Here is a 13018-nt window from a genome sequence, read left to right as displayed (position 1 = left end):
AATGAAAAGACTGGATACAACAAGCCTGGGCCATGGCAGGGGAACATTGCTGGACTTCCCCAATCAGGGGCCCTTTCCAAAGCCAAAAGTTCCTCGGAGGTCCAGAGCCAAAACCAAACCTGGATCTAACCCTTTAATGGGAAGTAATCCAGCCTCTGGGTGGGCATTGTCAGGGTATGTGGGCAGGAGTACCTGCAGCAGGCAATTTCTCTCTTCCATCCTTTATTTTTTTTCAAACACCCCCTCCCTCACATGCACGCACCCCACCCCCCCAACCCACATAGCTGCATATGAATTTCGGCTGGAGAAGTTGGGCTGCAGAGGGAGGGAAGACTTAAGCCACTACTCCAGAGCAGTTTCCCTTCTTGGAAATCCAGCCAGAAGTTGACTTTCCCTCCAGGAAAGAAATAATAAGTCTGTTATGTCTGTTGCTTTCTCCCTCACTCGCTGTCTGCCAGCTTTTCTGCTTATGCTCTCTCTTTTCTCTGTCTCTGCCTCTCTCTTTCTCAAACACACCCTTTAGTGACTCTAGACCTTTTTGAAAAACTTTTACACACACACACACACACACACACACACACACACACACACACACACACACACACATTCCGGCGACCTCCAGATGTTCCCTACTCAGAGGCCATCTGCTGAGATTGCTGGGACGCGCCACTGAGGGAAAGCAGAGGGGGCAGGGATCCTGGAGGCAGGAAGCTGGGAGTGAGGCCTGGTGGAGTGAGGAGGAACCGCTCACTTTTGAGACGCTCCCTAGGGTGGAACCCGGGCTCTGCCGGCGGGCGGGGCCAGGGCTGCTAGAGCTCCGCGCTAGGCTCGCACTTTGGCGACGCTCCCTGAGCCTCCGGGCTGCGCGCGGGTGCAGCCACCGAGTGCCCGGCTAGGGGAGCCGGGCGGCGGGCGGGGACGTGGGGCGGGACGCGCGGCGCCGAGAAAAGCGCCTGCCCGCGGGCCGCCGCCGGGCCGCCTAGGTGAGCGTGCTGAGGCGACAGCCGTGGGCCTGCCAGGTGGGTGCTGCCCCGAGGCGCGGCGCGCGCGGAGGTCTGGAGCCCGGGACCCCAGCCTCGCCGCCCCATCCCGCGGGCAGGCCGGCCGAGGGGCGGGTCCGGCTCCTGCCGAGGCCCCTCAACTTTTCCGGGACGCCGGGCTGCAGCGGGGCAGGGTCGGGGGAGCCGGGAGGAGGGTTTTCGGGAGACAAAGGCTCCGCCTGGGGGCCGTGGGCGTGGGCCGGCGCCTCCGGGGTCTTTGTAAGAACACGTGCATTTCACAGTAGTGGGTCTTCTGTGGATTTGGGCTCCGGAGCCAGCATCTGCTGCCGCCTTTGTGTGTGCACGGCTTTGCCTGGCTGTCTCGCGCCGAGGTCCCCCGTTCTGCAGCCTCGCGCTTGGTTGTGGGGACCGGTGGGCGCTCCGCGTGTGTCCGCTTACGTGGTCTGTGCCTGTCGACGTGTCTGGGCTGGGTGTCGGTGGGGTATGTGTGCGCACTGAGAGCCTGAAGCTGCCCAGACTCTCCACTCCCCTGCGGTCCACTGTTTCCCCCTACTTGGCTTCAAACTTTTCTCCGGGTTCCTCCGGCAACGCCTGTTGGCAGCCCTCCTCTCTCTCACCTCCGGAGGTCCTCCGAGCAGCGAAGGGGTGGGCTAGGATTGGTGGGTTGGGGGTGATCGGCAGTGCCTGGCGACTGGCCCCGGCCAGGACTGGGCGGAGCGTGCTGGACACCCTCACAGGACCCCAGAGGGAGGAGGCAGGGGACGCGGCTGGTCTGAGCTCCGGCCTGAGGCTGGAGACCCGGGAGTCGCGCGCTGCTGGCAGTTGGCTGCTCTGCGTCTCTGGGACAGAGTGAGTGTGGACTAAGAGACCTGTCTGCTTGGCGGAGAGACTTGCTTGGCTTTGAGCTCCGCTTTGGATTTAACCGGACCCCAGAGCTAGGGGACCAACCTTCCAATCCAAAAGGTGAGAAAGGCCACTGCATCCGGTCTGCTCCTGCCTCCTCCCCCTGGTTGGGCTGTGGGGAGAGGGGCCCTTGCACACACTAGTTTCTAAGAGGACAGTCAGTGGCTCACGGTAGGGCATGAGCGTGTTGCTCAGCCCGATCGAGATTTGGTCCCTGTTACGGATGGGACGAGACTCCTCGCCGCCGCCGCCTGAGCGGAGCGCGCAGTGGTGGTAACCAGCGTGGCGACCTTAGCTGAGCAGCACCCGCCCACACTTGGCTGGGCCGAGAGGTGACTCAAACTTCGATCCTTTCTTGATCCATGCTATCCTTTCGGATAAGTCCAGACTTGCAGAGCCCCCAGAGTGGGAGGGTTTCCATTCTGTCCGAGCTTTTGATCCTGGGTGGCAATGATAAGCAAGACATTTCTTTTCCAGCCCTCCAAACAAATCTTTAACCAAGAACTTTGCCCGGTACTACCCTAGGGGGCGCGCGGTAGGGAGGAGAAGAAGGATGGCCACAAACTTGGGAAAGAGGCATCTATGGACACTTTCCTTTTCGTTTCTAGTCCCTCCGTATGAAAGAGGGAGTGTAGACAGTCTCTGTACGCCCTTGTGGTTCTCCTGATTACCAGAGATCCTGGAGCCTGGAAACTATTGTGCTCCCAGGCATTAATTTGTTCCTAGGAAGGCTGGGATGCAACAGCCTGGAGAACTTGAATCCGGGGCTTCCACCCACCCTGTTCCAATGAGCCATGTAAAGGCCAAAGCTGATGTTGGTTATCTTAAATGACAGACTGGGCAAGAGACAGAATCCAAATCAGTTTTCTTCTTAATATCTTCTGGCACAAAGCAGAGGCAATGTATCTGATTAGGTTCACCATCCTTTCTCAGGGCTCTGAGCCTAGGAATTGGGGCTACTTCCCGAAGAGGGCTGGGCTCACCCTGGAAGTCCCCTGCCAAAGCAAGTTCTAAGACAGGTTCCATAGGAGCAGACCATGGGAGGGACCTGGCAGAGCAGGTGACTTTCCTTGTGGCTTTGAAGTTTTCCAATACATGGCAGAGGCTGGAAAGGGCCGCCCACAGTACCTGCCGATCTCTGTGTGTTCTGGAAACAGTACACAGGTAGTTGCCTTTGTGAGTACAAGGTTTGGGTGTTGAGGAATAGGAGTTACCCAGAAGCTGGGAGGGAAGTCAAAGGTGAATCACCGATCACCAGCTTGTTCTGGAGTTTGAGCCTTTGTGCCGAGAGCTGCTGGAAGAAACAGTACCATCTTGGTGAGGCGGGGGATGGCGGGGAGGGGGGTTGTTGATCATTCTAAAGCTTTCCCCTGGCTTTTGGATGGCGCTGGAATCTGGGAGGCCTGTCAGAAGACCGGGTGCCGATTGCCTCCCAATCAGAAAGTCTGGGAGTTGTGCTCTTGATCCATAGTTTCCCACCTCTGTCACCTGGGATGTGTTACTTCACCTGTCAGATTCTCAGTCTCCTGACTCCTGCCCACTGATGTGTTGTGAATGTTAAATAGCACAACAAATTACTACATGTGCTAATGAATTGAAATATGGTTTCAGGGTGTCTCATTACATTGTGTGAATACAAGTAGAGGCAGAACTAGCATGAACCCCAATCTTAAACCTGGTTTTACCACTTAGCCAAACCCTGAGTTCCAGGAAGCACCCAAGCAGAAGGAGGCCTCTCTAACCTCCTGATGAAACTCCTGAAGAAACTCCTCTAGTTTCTTCCCTTACCATACTAGTATCCATGCTAGGAGTTGGACTCATTCTTAGACAGCCATAGCCTGGTGCCCCTTCAGGGGATGAGAGCCAGGTTAGGCTGGGAAGGCCTCACAGAAATGGTAGCTTTTGAATCAAACAAGTGAGAGTTTGTGGAAGACAAAAAAGGGGGTGGGGTGGGTCTTTGCTATCTTTGTCAAAAGAAGTAGCCTTCACAAAGAGGTCCCTGGGGAGTGACAGGCATCCAGCCTGAGAAGATGTCTTTGTGGAATGGGTTTTAGGGGCACAGTGGTGGGGGCTTGGTCTTCAGTTGGAAGCTATAATCTGGTGCCTGGCATGGCCATTGTTTAGAGCTGTGGCAGTGTTTAGAGGTGGAGGCCAGAGGCCAGAGACCAGGCAGCTACAGAGGTCTCCTGAATTTGACCCGGGCAGGGTGAGGTGATTACCCAACTTGAGGAAGAGGAGAGACAGTGACCTGCCTGCCTGGGGGTGACTGCTGATTTAATGCCAGTTCCCATTCAACTGTAGGTGGCACCCACTGCTTCAGCCTCCCGAAGCTTCTGTCACCTTCCCAGATTGCAGGGTAACTTGGTCAGGGCCCTGGATGGGACACTGAGAATCCAGGGCCATCTGGGCTAACTTTTAGGTTCTTCTGCATCCTGCCATCTCTTCTCGGACCCTGCAATCACCCACCGAGGCAGGCCTGAACACGCACTGAGACCCGTTGGGGCCAGCCCAGGCTGAGTCCTCGCTTTCTCTTAAGTAATCAGTACAGGGCCCAGCTGGGAGCAGCACCAGCCCAGGCCTGGCTCCTCACAGTCACATGAAATCCTCAAAGTCACGTGAAAGCCAGTCTTCAAATCCTTTTTTTCTTTTTTTTTTTCTTTTCTTTTTTTTTTTTCCTGACCCATGCAGCTTCTCCCTGTGTTCTCACATGTTGCTTCAGATTAGTGGGAACTTGACAGTTTCCTCAAAGATCAACTGGAAGGAGAAAATAGCATTTGGGGCCTTGTCTGTCTCCCTGTAGATGACATTCCTTGGTGGGAGGGTGCTGAAGTTCCAGGCCCCACTCATACGTACCAAAGATGTCATGAAGGACATGAGGTGCTAGAGTCAGACTACTTGGATCCAGCCTTTGTCTCCTCACTGACTGTGGGACTCTGGACAAACCGCTGAGCCTTTTAGACTGAACAGCTGAAAGACAAATACAATGCCATCACATTCCCTGGTTTTGCTGGGTGATCAAACATAATAGCTGAGGATGTGTGGGACAGGCTGAGGTTTCCTTTGGTGACACCCGATACATCTTTTAGGCATTTTTGTTTGGTTGGTTTTTTGTTTTGAAACAGGGCCTTACTACATAGCCCCAGCTGCCCTAGATCTCACTGTGTGAACCCGACTCACAGAGATTCCCCTGCCACTGTCTCTTGAATGCTGAGATTGCAGGCATGCACCGAGACAGGCGGCCAATACCTGGCACATCTAAATATGGTACCTGATCCGGGGGGAGGGGAAAGAAGCAAAGTCCTACCTCTCCCTCCCTGCCCATGAGAACACACAGGTAAACATGACATTAAAGCCCAGCACTGCCAGCCCTAAGCAGCTGTCCACACTGCCTGTTGGTAAGTTGGGGCCAAGTGTGGGTCTGAAGCTAACACGTCTGGGGCTGGTTCCTTGTTCCCCTATGACCTGGCTGAACAGCATGCCAGTGAATACCTCAGTAGTTTGCCTGTGCAACAGGGGTGACAGTCACCACCGTTAAGGACTGTGGAGGGGCAGCAGTGACGTACCTGGGGAGCTGACGTGCTTGCAATACCGATTCTGTGGAGAAAGCCAGGCCTGGAGGCTCCGAGTCTTCCCCAAATTCTAATTCTGATTTCCAGAGCTCAGTGGTCAGAGGGTGGACACTCATGCAATTTCTCCCGGAGGAGTTCATTGTCATCAGTACGCTCAGGACAGAGGGGAGTGGGGTGCGAGGCCACCTGGGGTCGAGGCACAGCTGGTTGACATGAAGACCTGTCCTAGGTGGATGCTGGGCACTGAGCCAACCTGTAACTAGCTCCCGGGCCCACTTGGCTTCTGTGCCCCAGGGTTCCCTGTTGAAGTTGTTAGCAAAAGCTAGGAAGTTCTGCAGGCCAGGGATGCTATGGCGCTGGAACCAGGGCCTGGCATCCAGACAGGGAGCCTGGACTTCAACCTCTCACTCCAGAGAGGTGTCCACAGAAAAGGAGTCTGTTTGGAGCCTCACTAGCAGACACCAACAGCATGTCTGAGAGGTCAATGCAAACTACCATGGACCTGCTGGGTGCCTGGAACATGGGTGGGGAGGGTGAAAGGAAGGCTATAAGTTACCACCTCCAGGAAATTTAGAAAATCCTGGTCATCGTTGGCCACAAGGGACTAAGCACTTTCTCAGGAGAATGCCCCATCACTACATTTTCCTCAACCTTCATTCCTTGCCCCTGCAGAGACCTCTGAGATTCCAGTAGGTAGCGCTGGATTCCCAGCCCGTCCCAGGTCCAGCAGCCAACCCACCTGGCTTTCTTGCTGGACCTCTGTTGCTGCCTCCCTGCAGCTGGGTCTAACTTTGATCCCAGTTAGGGAGGGTTACATAGATAGGTTAAGAAGGAGGCACTCTGTGCCAAGCTGCACGCCCCTTATGTTTGAAATTTAAATGTTCTCAGTACCCTCTGAAGGAGGCCTCTTGGTAGCCTGAGGTGTGAGAGGCTGGGAGGGAGGGGTGGCGGGAGCCTGTGGGGACAGAGACTGCTTTGTTCCACTGGGCAGGGGCAGGCTGGTGGATGTGTGTGATTCGAGGAACAGTGTGAGGTAGTGGGTCTCCAGCTCCTGAGCCTTGCTCTGCTGTTTTGGTTCCCTTACTGCCCCTGGGGGCCTCAGTCACCTGACATCTCCAAGGGAGCTGAGGTTCAGGAGTCTGGAATTCGTTGTGTTTGCGGACAGTGTGAACAACAGCTGACTGTTTAGGGAAGCCAGAGGAAGACAAAGAGGGTCCAATCTCTAAGGGAATTCAAGCAGGGAAGGGAGAAGGGCATCTCCAACCTCCAGAGGCCATGAGTCTGGGAGCAGTTGATCTCTGTAGTTTCACGAAAAATCCCTGAGGGTGGTGATATAGTCAAATCTGCCTCATGGAAAATTTGGGATGTGATATGGAGGGAACCCCTCGGAAGTGCCAGGCCCATAGCGTTCACACCACTCATGCTTGGCCTCACAGGCCGACAGCATACATTTTCTTAGAGTCTCTGTGGACTTGACGTCCTGGGCCCTAAATAGCTCATGGCTGTCCTCCCAGGACCTGCTGTCTTCCAAACCAGAGCTGTGTGAAGTGTCTGGCCTTGTGTTGATCCTCCGAAGACTTTCATCTGCAGGTCGGCATTTGTAGAAAAGATCTCTTGACCTAGAGAACTCTGTCCTCCGCAGACAGCCTCTGTGGATGCCTGTCTGCCTCACCCGCCTCTCTGTGCTGTCTGTGTATCTCCTTGCCTTTCCTCCCAGGGTAGAGGTCCTGGAGTGGAGGCTGGGCAACACTGATACTGTTACACAGATGAGGAACTCAAACTTCTGGAAATAACATGTGAAAAACCATGAAGACTGAAGCCTCCTGGGTCCGAGATGTTAGTGCTGTTGCCATAGGAGTGCAAACCTTCTACAGACTCACACCCCAGCAAGGCTTAATCCCATGCCTTGTGCTTAGCAAAAGCTTTGCTCAGCTTTGAAATCCTGTAACTCTCCGGTTGGTACTAAACTCGTTAAGATGGGAAGCAGAGGCTCACAGAGAGGGTGGGGCTTGATTGGTGATCATAACCGTACAGGGCAGAGCAGTGACCAAGACCTATGGCTCCTGACTCCCTGGGGACTTGTCCCAGGATGGAGTTGCCCTCGGATTTCTTATCAGCGCTCTGGAGTGTGGTGAGGCATGATGAGGCACCCTGTCTGACGTCGAGCCTAGAGAGCTAGAACAGCTCACCCTGTATATCTGTCGGTGTCCCGGCTGCATTGGGCATGACCTCCATCAGGGAGACATGTCCATAGAGCAGCTCTGCAAAGCACTGTCCTACCCAGTTCATCTACCCTGCAGTTGTCTGCACATCACATAGGTTAGTGAGTGACTCTTTGGATCCTTTAACGAGGGACGGGACAGTCGGCCTCACTGGGCAAACTCAAGGACTACAGAGGGGCTTGTGCCACTTCCTTTTTCACACTAGAGTTCCCCAGGAACTAAGGGGAGGGGCCCTGGGAGATGTTCATGGCACAGAAGAGCGAGGCTCTGGCCCAGCGCATTTATCAGCCAAGTTGCCCAGCTGGGACCCCACCCGCACTCTTGTCCCCTGTATCTCAGTATGAGGACCACTGCTTCATTCCAGGTTCTCCAGGCCTGTGCTCAGCTTTTTACAGTTGCAGTGGCAGGGGTCTGTTGGTTTGTGTGAGGATGGCAGAATGGACATTGCCTGTGTAGAGTACAGAGGATCTAGAGGAGAGCAACATCTGGGCTGTGTTTGCCCTGCTGGTTACATAAGCTGGAGCTCAGGGGAAGCCACTTGGCATTTCTTGGACACATTGTATAATCACCCCTGGGAGCCGAAGGGTAATATTGGGGCCCTTTGTGGTGTTTGTTTAAACCCCAGGCAGGGTGGGTAGGAGCAGATCAGCTCAGTGGGAGGGCCGGGTAGGGGTTGGGGTAATGAACTCTTGAAGAGCTCCGTGGGGGAACAAAGGGGGCCTGGAGCAACTTAATATTTTCCTCTTGGTACAAACATTGGAACGCTCTGTCTTGCCTTGGCTGGGACCAGGCCCAGGATGCACCTGGACCGGCTTTAATCCTCGAATTGGTCTCTACAAAAGAAAGGGGTGGGTAAGAAGGGCCCCAGGGTTGGGTAGCGGAGAAGAGCCCAGCCCCACTTCTCTCTGACCCAGGACAGAGCCAGAGTGCACGCAGATCAAGTGGCAGCCCCTTTAAAGTTTTATGCGGGGCCTGTAATGCTACCCAGCTGCTCCTGCACCCCCAGCCTAGAAGGTGGGCAGGTCCTCACCCCTCCCACCTCACCCCCATTTCCTTCCCTGGAGGCCCATGGAAGGGAGACAGGCAGGAGGGCAGGCCATGCAGATGAAGAGCCTTCTGTTTCCCGAGTGGCCACCCAGCATGGGAGAGAGTCACTTGGGAGGTGTCACCCCATAATCCTTTGGTTCTCATGCTAATACCACCTAGCACCTGCGCGCAAGCCTTCAGTATGCCTAGTGTGGACCCATGCAACCCTCAGCTGCGGCAGCATGCGGCAGCATGCACAGTGCCGGTCATCTGTAGTGGCTTCTGTTGTGATTTCACCCCTGAGATCGAGGGGTGGGTGGCTGGAGTTGTTGCATCTGTCTGTGAGGAAAGCCCCTCCGCCTTACTTCCCACCAGGCCTGCTGGAAGCAGGAGAACTGAGCAGGCCCAGGTCGAAATCCGCCCTGTTTTGTGCTGGTTGGGTGGCGAGGCACTTGTTCTTGCCGACCTCCACTTCTTCTTCTCTACAGTGGGGTAACAAGCCATCTGTCTTTTACAATTGAAAGTGGGGGAGCAGAGAGGCGAGCCAGCTGTGTTAGCTGGAAGTAAGGCACAGGCAAGAAAGCTGGGGCTTAGGGTAGCGGGTGTCCCTCAGGCTTATCTGGGTTCCCAAGGAAGATGCTACTGCAGAAGAGCCAGCGGAGGCAGAAGGGGTGAAGGGCGGTCACTGCAGGAAGGGTCAGTTCAGTCCCTGCTAGTCGGCAGCAAAAGGTCCTGGTCCTTATGTCTATTTCACCTACCACCACCATGCTTAGCCTCATCCGTGCCTGTCTCCGACTCTTCACTGCTCACTTCGTCTTGCTCAAATGGAGACAGGACTCTGTCTTGTAGGTGGTTGTGAGGGTTAGAGGAGACTGTGCTCTGAGGCAGCCAGCTTAGCTCCCACACTATGGCACCTTTTCAGCAAAGCCCCCACCTTCACGCGGCCCTGTGAACTCCTGTCTGGCATACCTGGTCTCCAGCAGCCTCCAAGCCCCTGATCAGCAGATAGAGTGAAACCAGCCAAGAGACTGTCTGGGCTACCAGTTTTCACAGTAAGATGTCCAGGTGCCCTTACTTCAGCCAGAGCAGGCCACTTGTGTCTGGTGCTCCCAGTTGGAAATCCACCCACCTGGCCTAACCCTTATCCATCCAGATGTGGGGACTGAGGCTGGATTAAAGTCAGGACTAGGGGTTAGGAGTGTTCGAGGAGGCTGGGAGCTGTGGCAAGTTCCAGCTGTGTCCGTGCACATAGGCTGTGTCTTATAGGGCAGGATAAAGGTGCCTGGCATGTCCACCCCTCACCCGTGGCTCTCTTCCCAGGTGCCACCATGTTGTGCTCCCTGCTGCTGCTGCTCCTGGCCACGGGCAGGGTGCAGACAACTCGGCCGTGCTTCCCGGGATGCCAGTGTGAAGAAGAGACTTTTGGCCTCTTTGACAGTTTCAGCCTGACTCGGGTGGACTGCAGCAGCCTGGGCCCCCACATCGTGCCTGTGCCCATCCCTCTGGACACAGCCCACCTGGACCTGTCTTCCAACCGGCTAGAAACTGTGAATGAGTCCGTGCTGGCAGGGCCAGGCTATACCACGTTGGCTGGCCTGGATCTCAGTCACAACCTGCTCACCAGCATCACGCCCACTGCCTTCTCCCGCCTACGCTATCTGGAGTCCCTTGACCTCAGCCACAATGGCCTGGCAGCCCTGCCAGCAGAGGTTTTCACCAGCTCCCCTCTGAGTGATATAAACCTGAGCCATAACCGACTACGAGAGGTCTCAGTTTCCGCCTTCACCACGCACAGCCAGGGCCGGGCGCTGCATGTGGACCTATCCCACAACCTTATCCACCACCTGCTGCCCCATCCAGCCCGGGCCAGCCTGCCAGCACCTACCATTCAGAGCCTGAACCTGTCCTGGAATCGGCTCCAGGCTGTGCCCGACCTCCGAGACCTGCCCCTTCGTTACCTGAGCCTGGATGGGAACCCTCTGGCTGCCATCAACCCAGGTGCCTTCATGGGATTGGCAGGCCTCACCCACTTGTCACTGGCCAGCCTACAGGGTATCCTCCAGCTGGCCCCTCACGGCTTCCGTGAGCTCCCAGGCCTGCAGGTCCTGGACTTGTCAGGCAACCCCAAGCTCAAGTGGGCAGGAACTGAGGTGTTTTCAGGCCTGGGCTTGCTGCAGGAGCTAGACCTGTCGGGCACCAGCCTGGTGCCCCTACCTGAGATGCTGCTCCATCACCTCCCTGCTTTACAGAGTGTCAGCGTAAGCCAAGATGTGCGGTGCCGGCGCCTGGTGCGGGAGGGCGCCTACCACCGGCAGCCGGGCTCCAGCCCTAAGGTGCTCCTACGGTGTGGAGACACCCAGGAATCTACTGTCAGGCGCCCAGACATCTTGTGACGAATGGTGTGGCCCGGGACCACTTGACAGACCGCTGTCCTGGGCTTGCTCAGGTCCCAGCTAACTTATATTTTAACGTGCCAATGCCTGTGGAGAGTTTACAGGCCTAAGTGGCGGCATCTCAGTAAAGTTGTGGGGCCAGGGATAGTTTTCATACCTGGGGCCTGTACCCAGTAACAGAATCTACCCATGTGTCTCAGTGGCTCACCTCCCAGAACTGTGAGCAGCGGGTCCCTTCCTGAGCACTGCCTCAGTTGTCCCTAAGTGCCTTCCCTTTTGCCTGGGCTGACCTGACTCATGATGTCAGGAGGGTGGGCACCACTACTGCAAATACCGAAGCAGGTCTCCCGGGCCCAAGGTCCCTTAGCCCAGTATCTAGTCACATCTTTGCTCTGGGCCCATGAGGCCTGCTCCTTCCTTTTCTCATGGAATCCTGGGTAGAATCTTCATTCCAGGAGGACCTAGAGAGAAAATCAAATCCGCCCTCCCTGGGGGGCAGATATGAATAACGTACCAAGAGTAGCCAACCTGCTGACCTGGAGCTTTGGCAAGGTGTGAAGAGTCCAGCCTCCTGCTGAGGTTAGGGTCTGTGTGCTTTCCTCTCTGTCGCCCAGCCCTTCCCCTGCTGGGCGCCCTGTCACTGCTGTCTGAGCTCCTTCCCGCTGTGCCCAGGAGCTGGCAACAGCAAGGTTGCAGAGGTGGGACCCTAGGTCCAGCAGCCGGCTTATGGTATGAGGGAGTCAGCCCACCTCTCGGAGCCTCAGGAAGCGTGGGACATATTAGTCCCAAGCCTGTTAGTTTCTTGCTCTGGGGTGGCGGTCCCGCAGCATCAAGACTGGAAACGTGCACATTTTCCCCGGGGACACCGTCTCAAGATGCTTTCCTCAGAAGTCAGTGCAATGGTGGCCGTCTGGCCGTGAGCTCCCGTGGACTTGGTGTCCATGGGCCACCGTCCGAAGGCCCGTTTCACCCTCCCCGGAGTGCAGCAGGAAGGGTCTCCTTCCATGTTCATTATGCTCATCCCCAGGGCCATGTCTCAGCTCTCCAGCCTTGGGTTCTTTCCTTTGTCTTCATTTTATAAGAATCATTGCCTTTTTTTTTTTTTTTTTTAATGAACTGTCACTTTCAACCCCCTCCTCTGCTGGCCGGGGATGGAAAAGAAGATAAATGTATTTGTTCACTTTTGTAAGACTATGTGCCGGGTGTGTGCTGGGGTTCGTGGGGAGAAGCTGGCTATCAGTGACCGTGTGGGCATTGGGGCTGGTCCCACAGGATGCTAATGGGTCAGTGAGATCTCTGTGTTCCCACACCAGCCCTAGCCGAGCCCCTGACCGGTCTTTGGTTTAATAAACACATGTAAGAGTTCTTTCCATCGTTGAGCCAGTATTTGTCGACAATCGCTGGACTGGGGTTGGTGCTCCAAATATACATTAGACTCCACTTTCGCAGCTTGTTCTCCCAGAAAAGGCCAAGAACCTTCCCGAATTGGGGGTGTATTACAAGATATCAGCTCTGTATTACAAGGTGTCAGCTCTTTGGGTGGGTTAACACTCTTCCTATACCCGGTGCCGCCCCACCTCCACCCACCATCTGTCCAGCTTTAGCTGTGAGCTTGCTGGGCCCTTGCACACACCTGCCTCAGTTCTGGCTGCAGCTGTGGAACTCTGCCCTTGCCCTGTCAACTCTTTCTCACCTAGGACTCCTAGTTCCTAATGTGCCTTAGGAGTTTTCCCAAAGTCTCCCTTTTGGTCGCTTTGCCCATCATTGGCATTAAGCTCCTGTTTGCATACTTCTGTGACGGCTCCCTTCCAGCTTCTTGTGGGCTTTGGGCTGTCAACAGGTTGGTTCTGACTGGCCAGTCTAGGGAAGTATCAGCACCATCATCCACACCAACAGCAATCTGT

At 55.4% G+C, this 13018-nt stretch overlaps 1 protein-coding gene across 4 annotated transcripts; it reads left to right on the top strand.

Annotated features, from left to right (window-relative positions):
• The first annotated feature begins 912 nt into the window (after positions 1-912).
• Tsku (tsukushi, small leucine rich proteoglycan) lies at positions 913-12484 on the top strand. Of its 4 annotated transcripts, none has more exons than XM_055623313.1 (2): positions 913-1019; positions 10042-12484. In XM_055623313.1, the coding sequence occupies exon 2, from the start codon at positions 10050-10052 to the stop codon at positions 11112-11114; it is 1065 nt and encodes a 354-aa protein (XP_055479288.1). In that variant the 5' UTR covers positions 913-1019; positions 10042-10049; the 3' UTR covers positions 11115-12484. The 4 variants fall into 4 exon arrangements, with proteins under 4 accessions (XP_055479288.1, XP_055479291.1, XP_055479289.1 ...); XM_055623316.1 differs by having other exon boundaries at positions 915-983; XM_055623314.1 differs by lacking the exon at positions 913-1019 and adding an exon at positions 1073-1964.
• The last annotated feature ends 534 nt before the right edge of the window (positions 12485-13018 follow it).

This window comes from Psammomys obesus, unplaced genomic scaffold (assembly GCF_907164565.1).
Source record: "Psammomys obesus unplaced genomic scaffold, mPsaObe1.curated_primary_1811, whole genome shotgun sequence".
NCBI lineage: Eukaryota > Metazoa > Chordata > Mammalia > Rodentia > Muridae > Psammomys > Psammomys obesus.
Note: the sequence above shows the minus strand (reverse complement) of the source record. Positions and strands in the feature narration are given on the sequence as shown.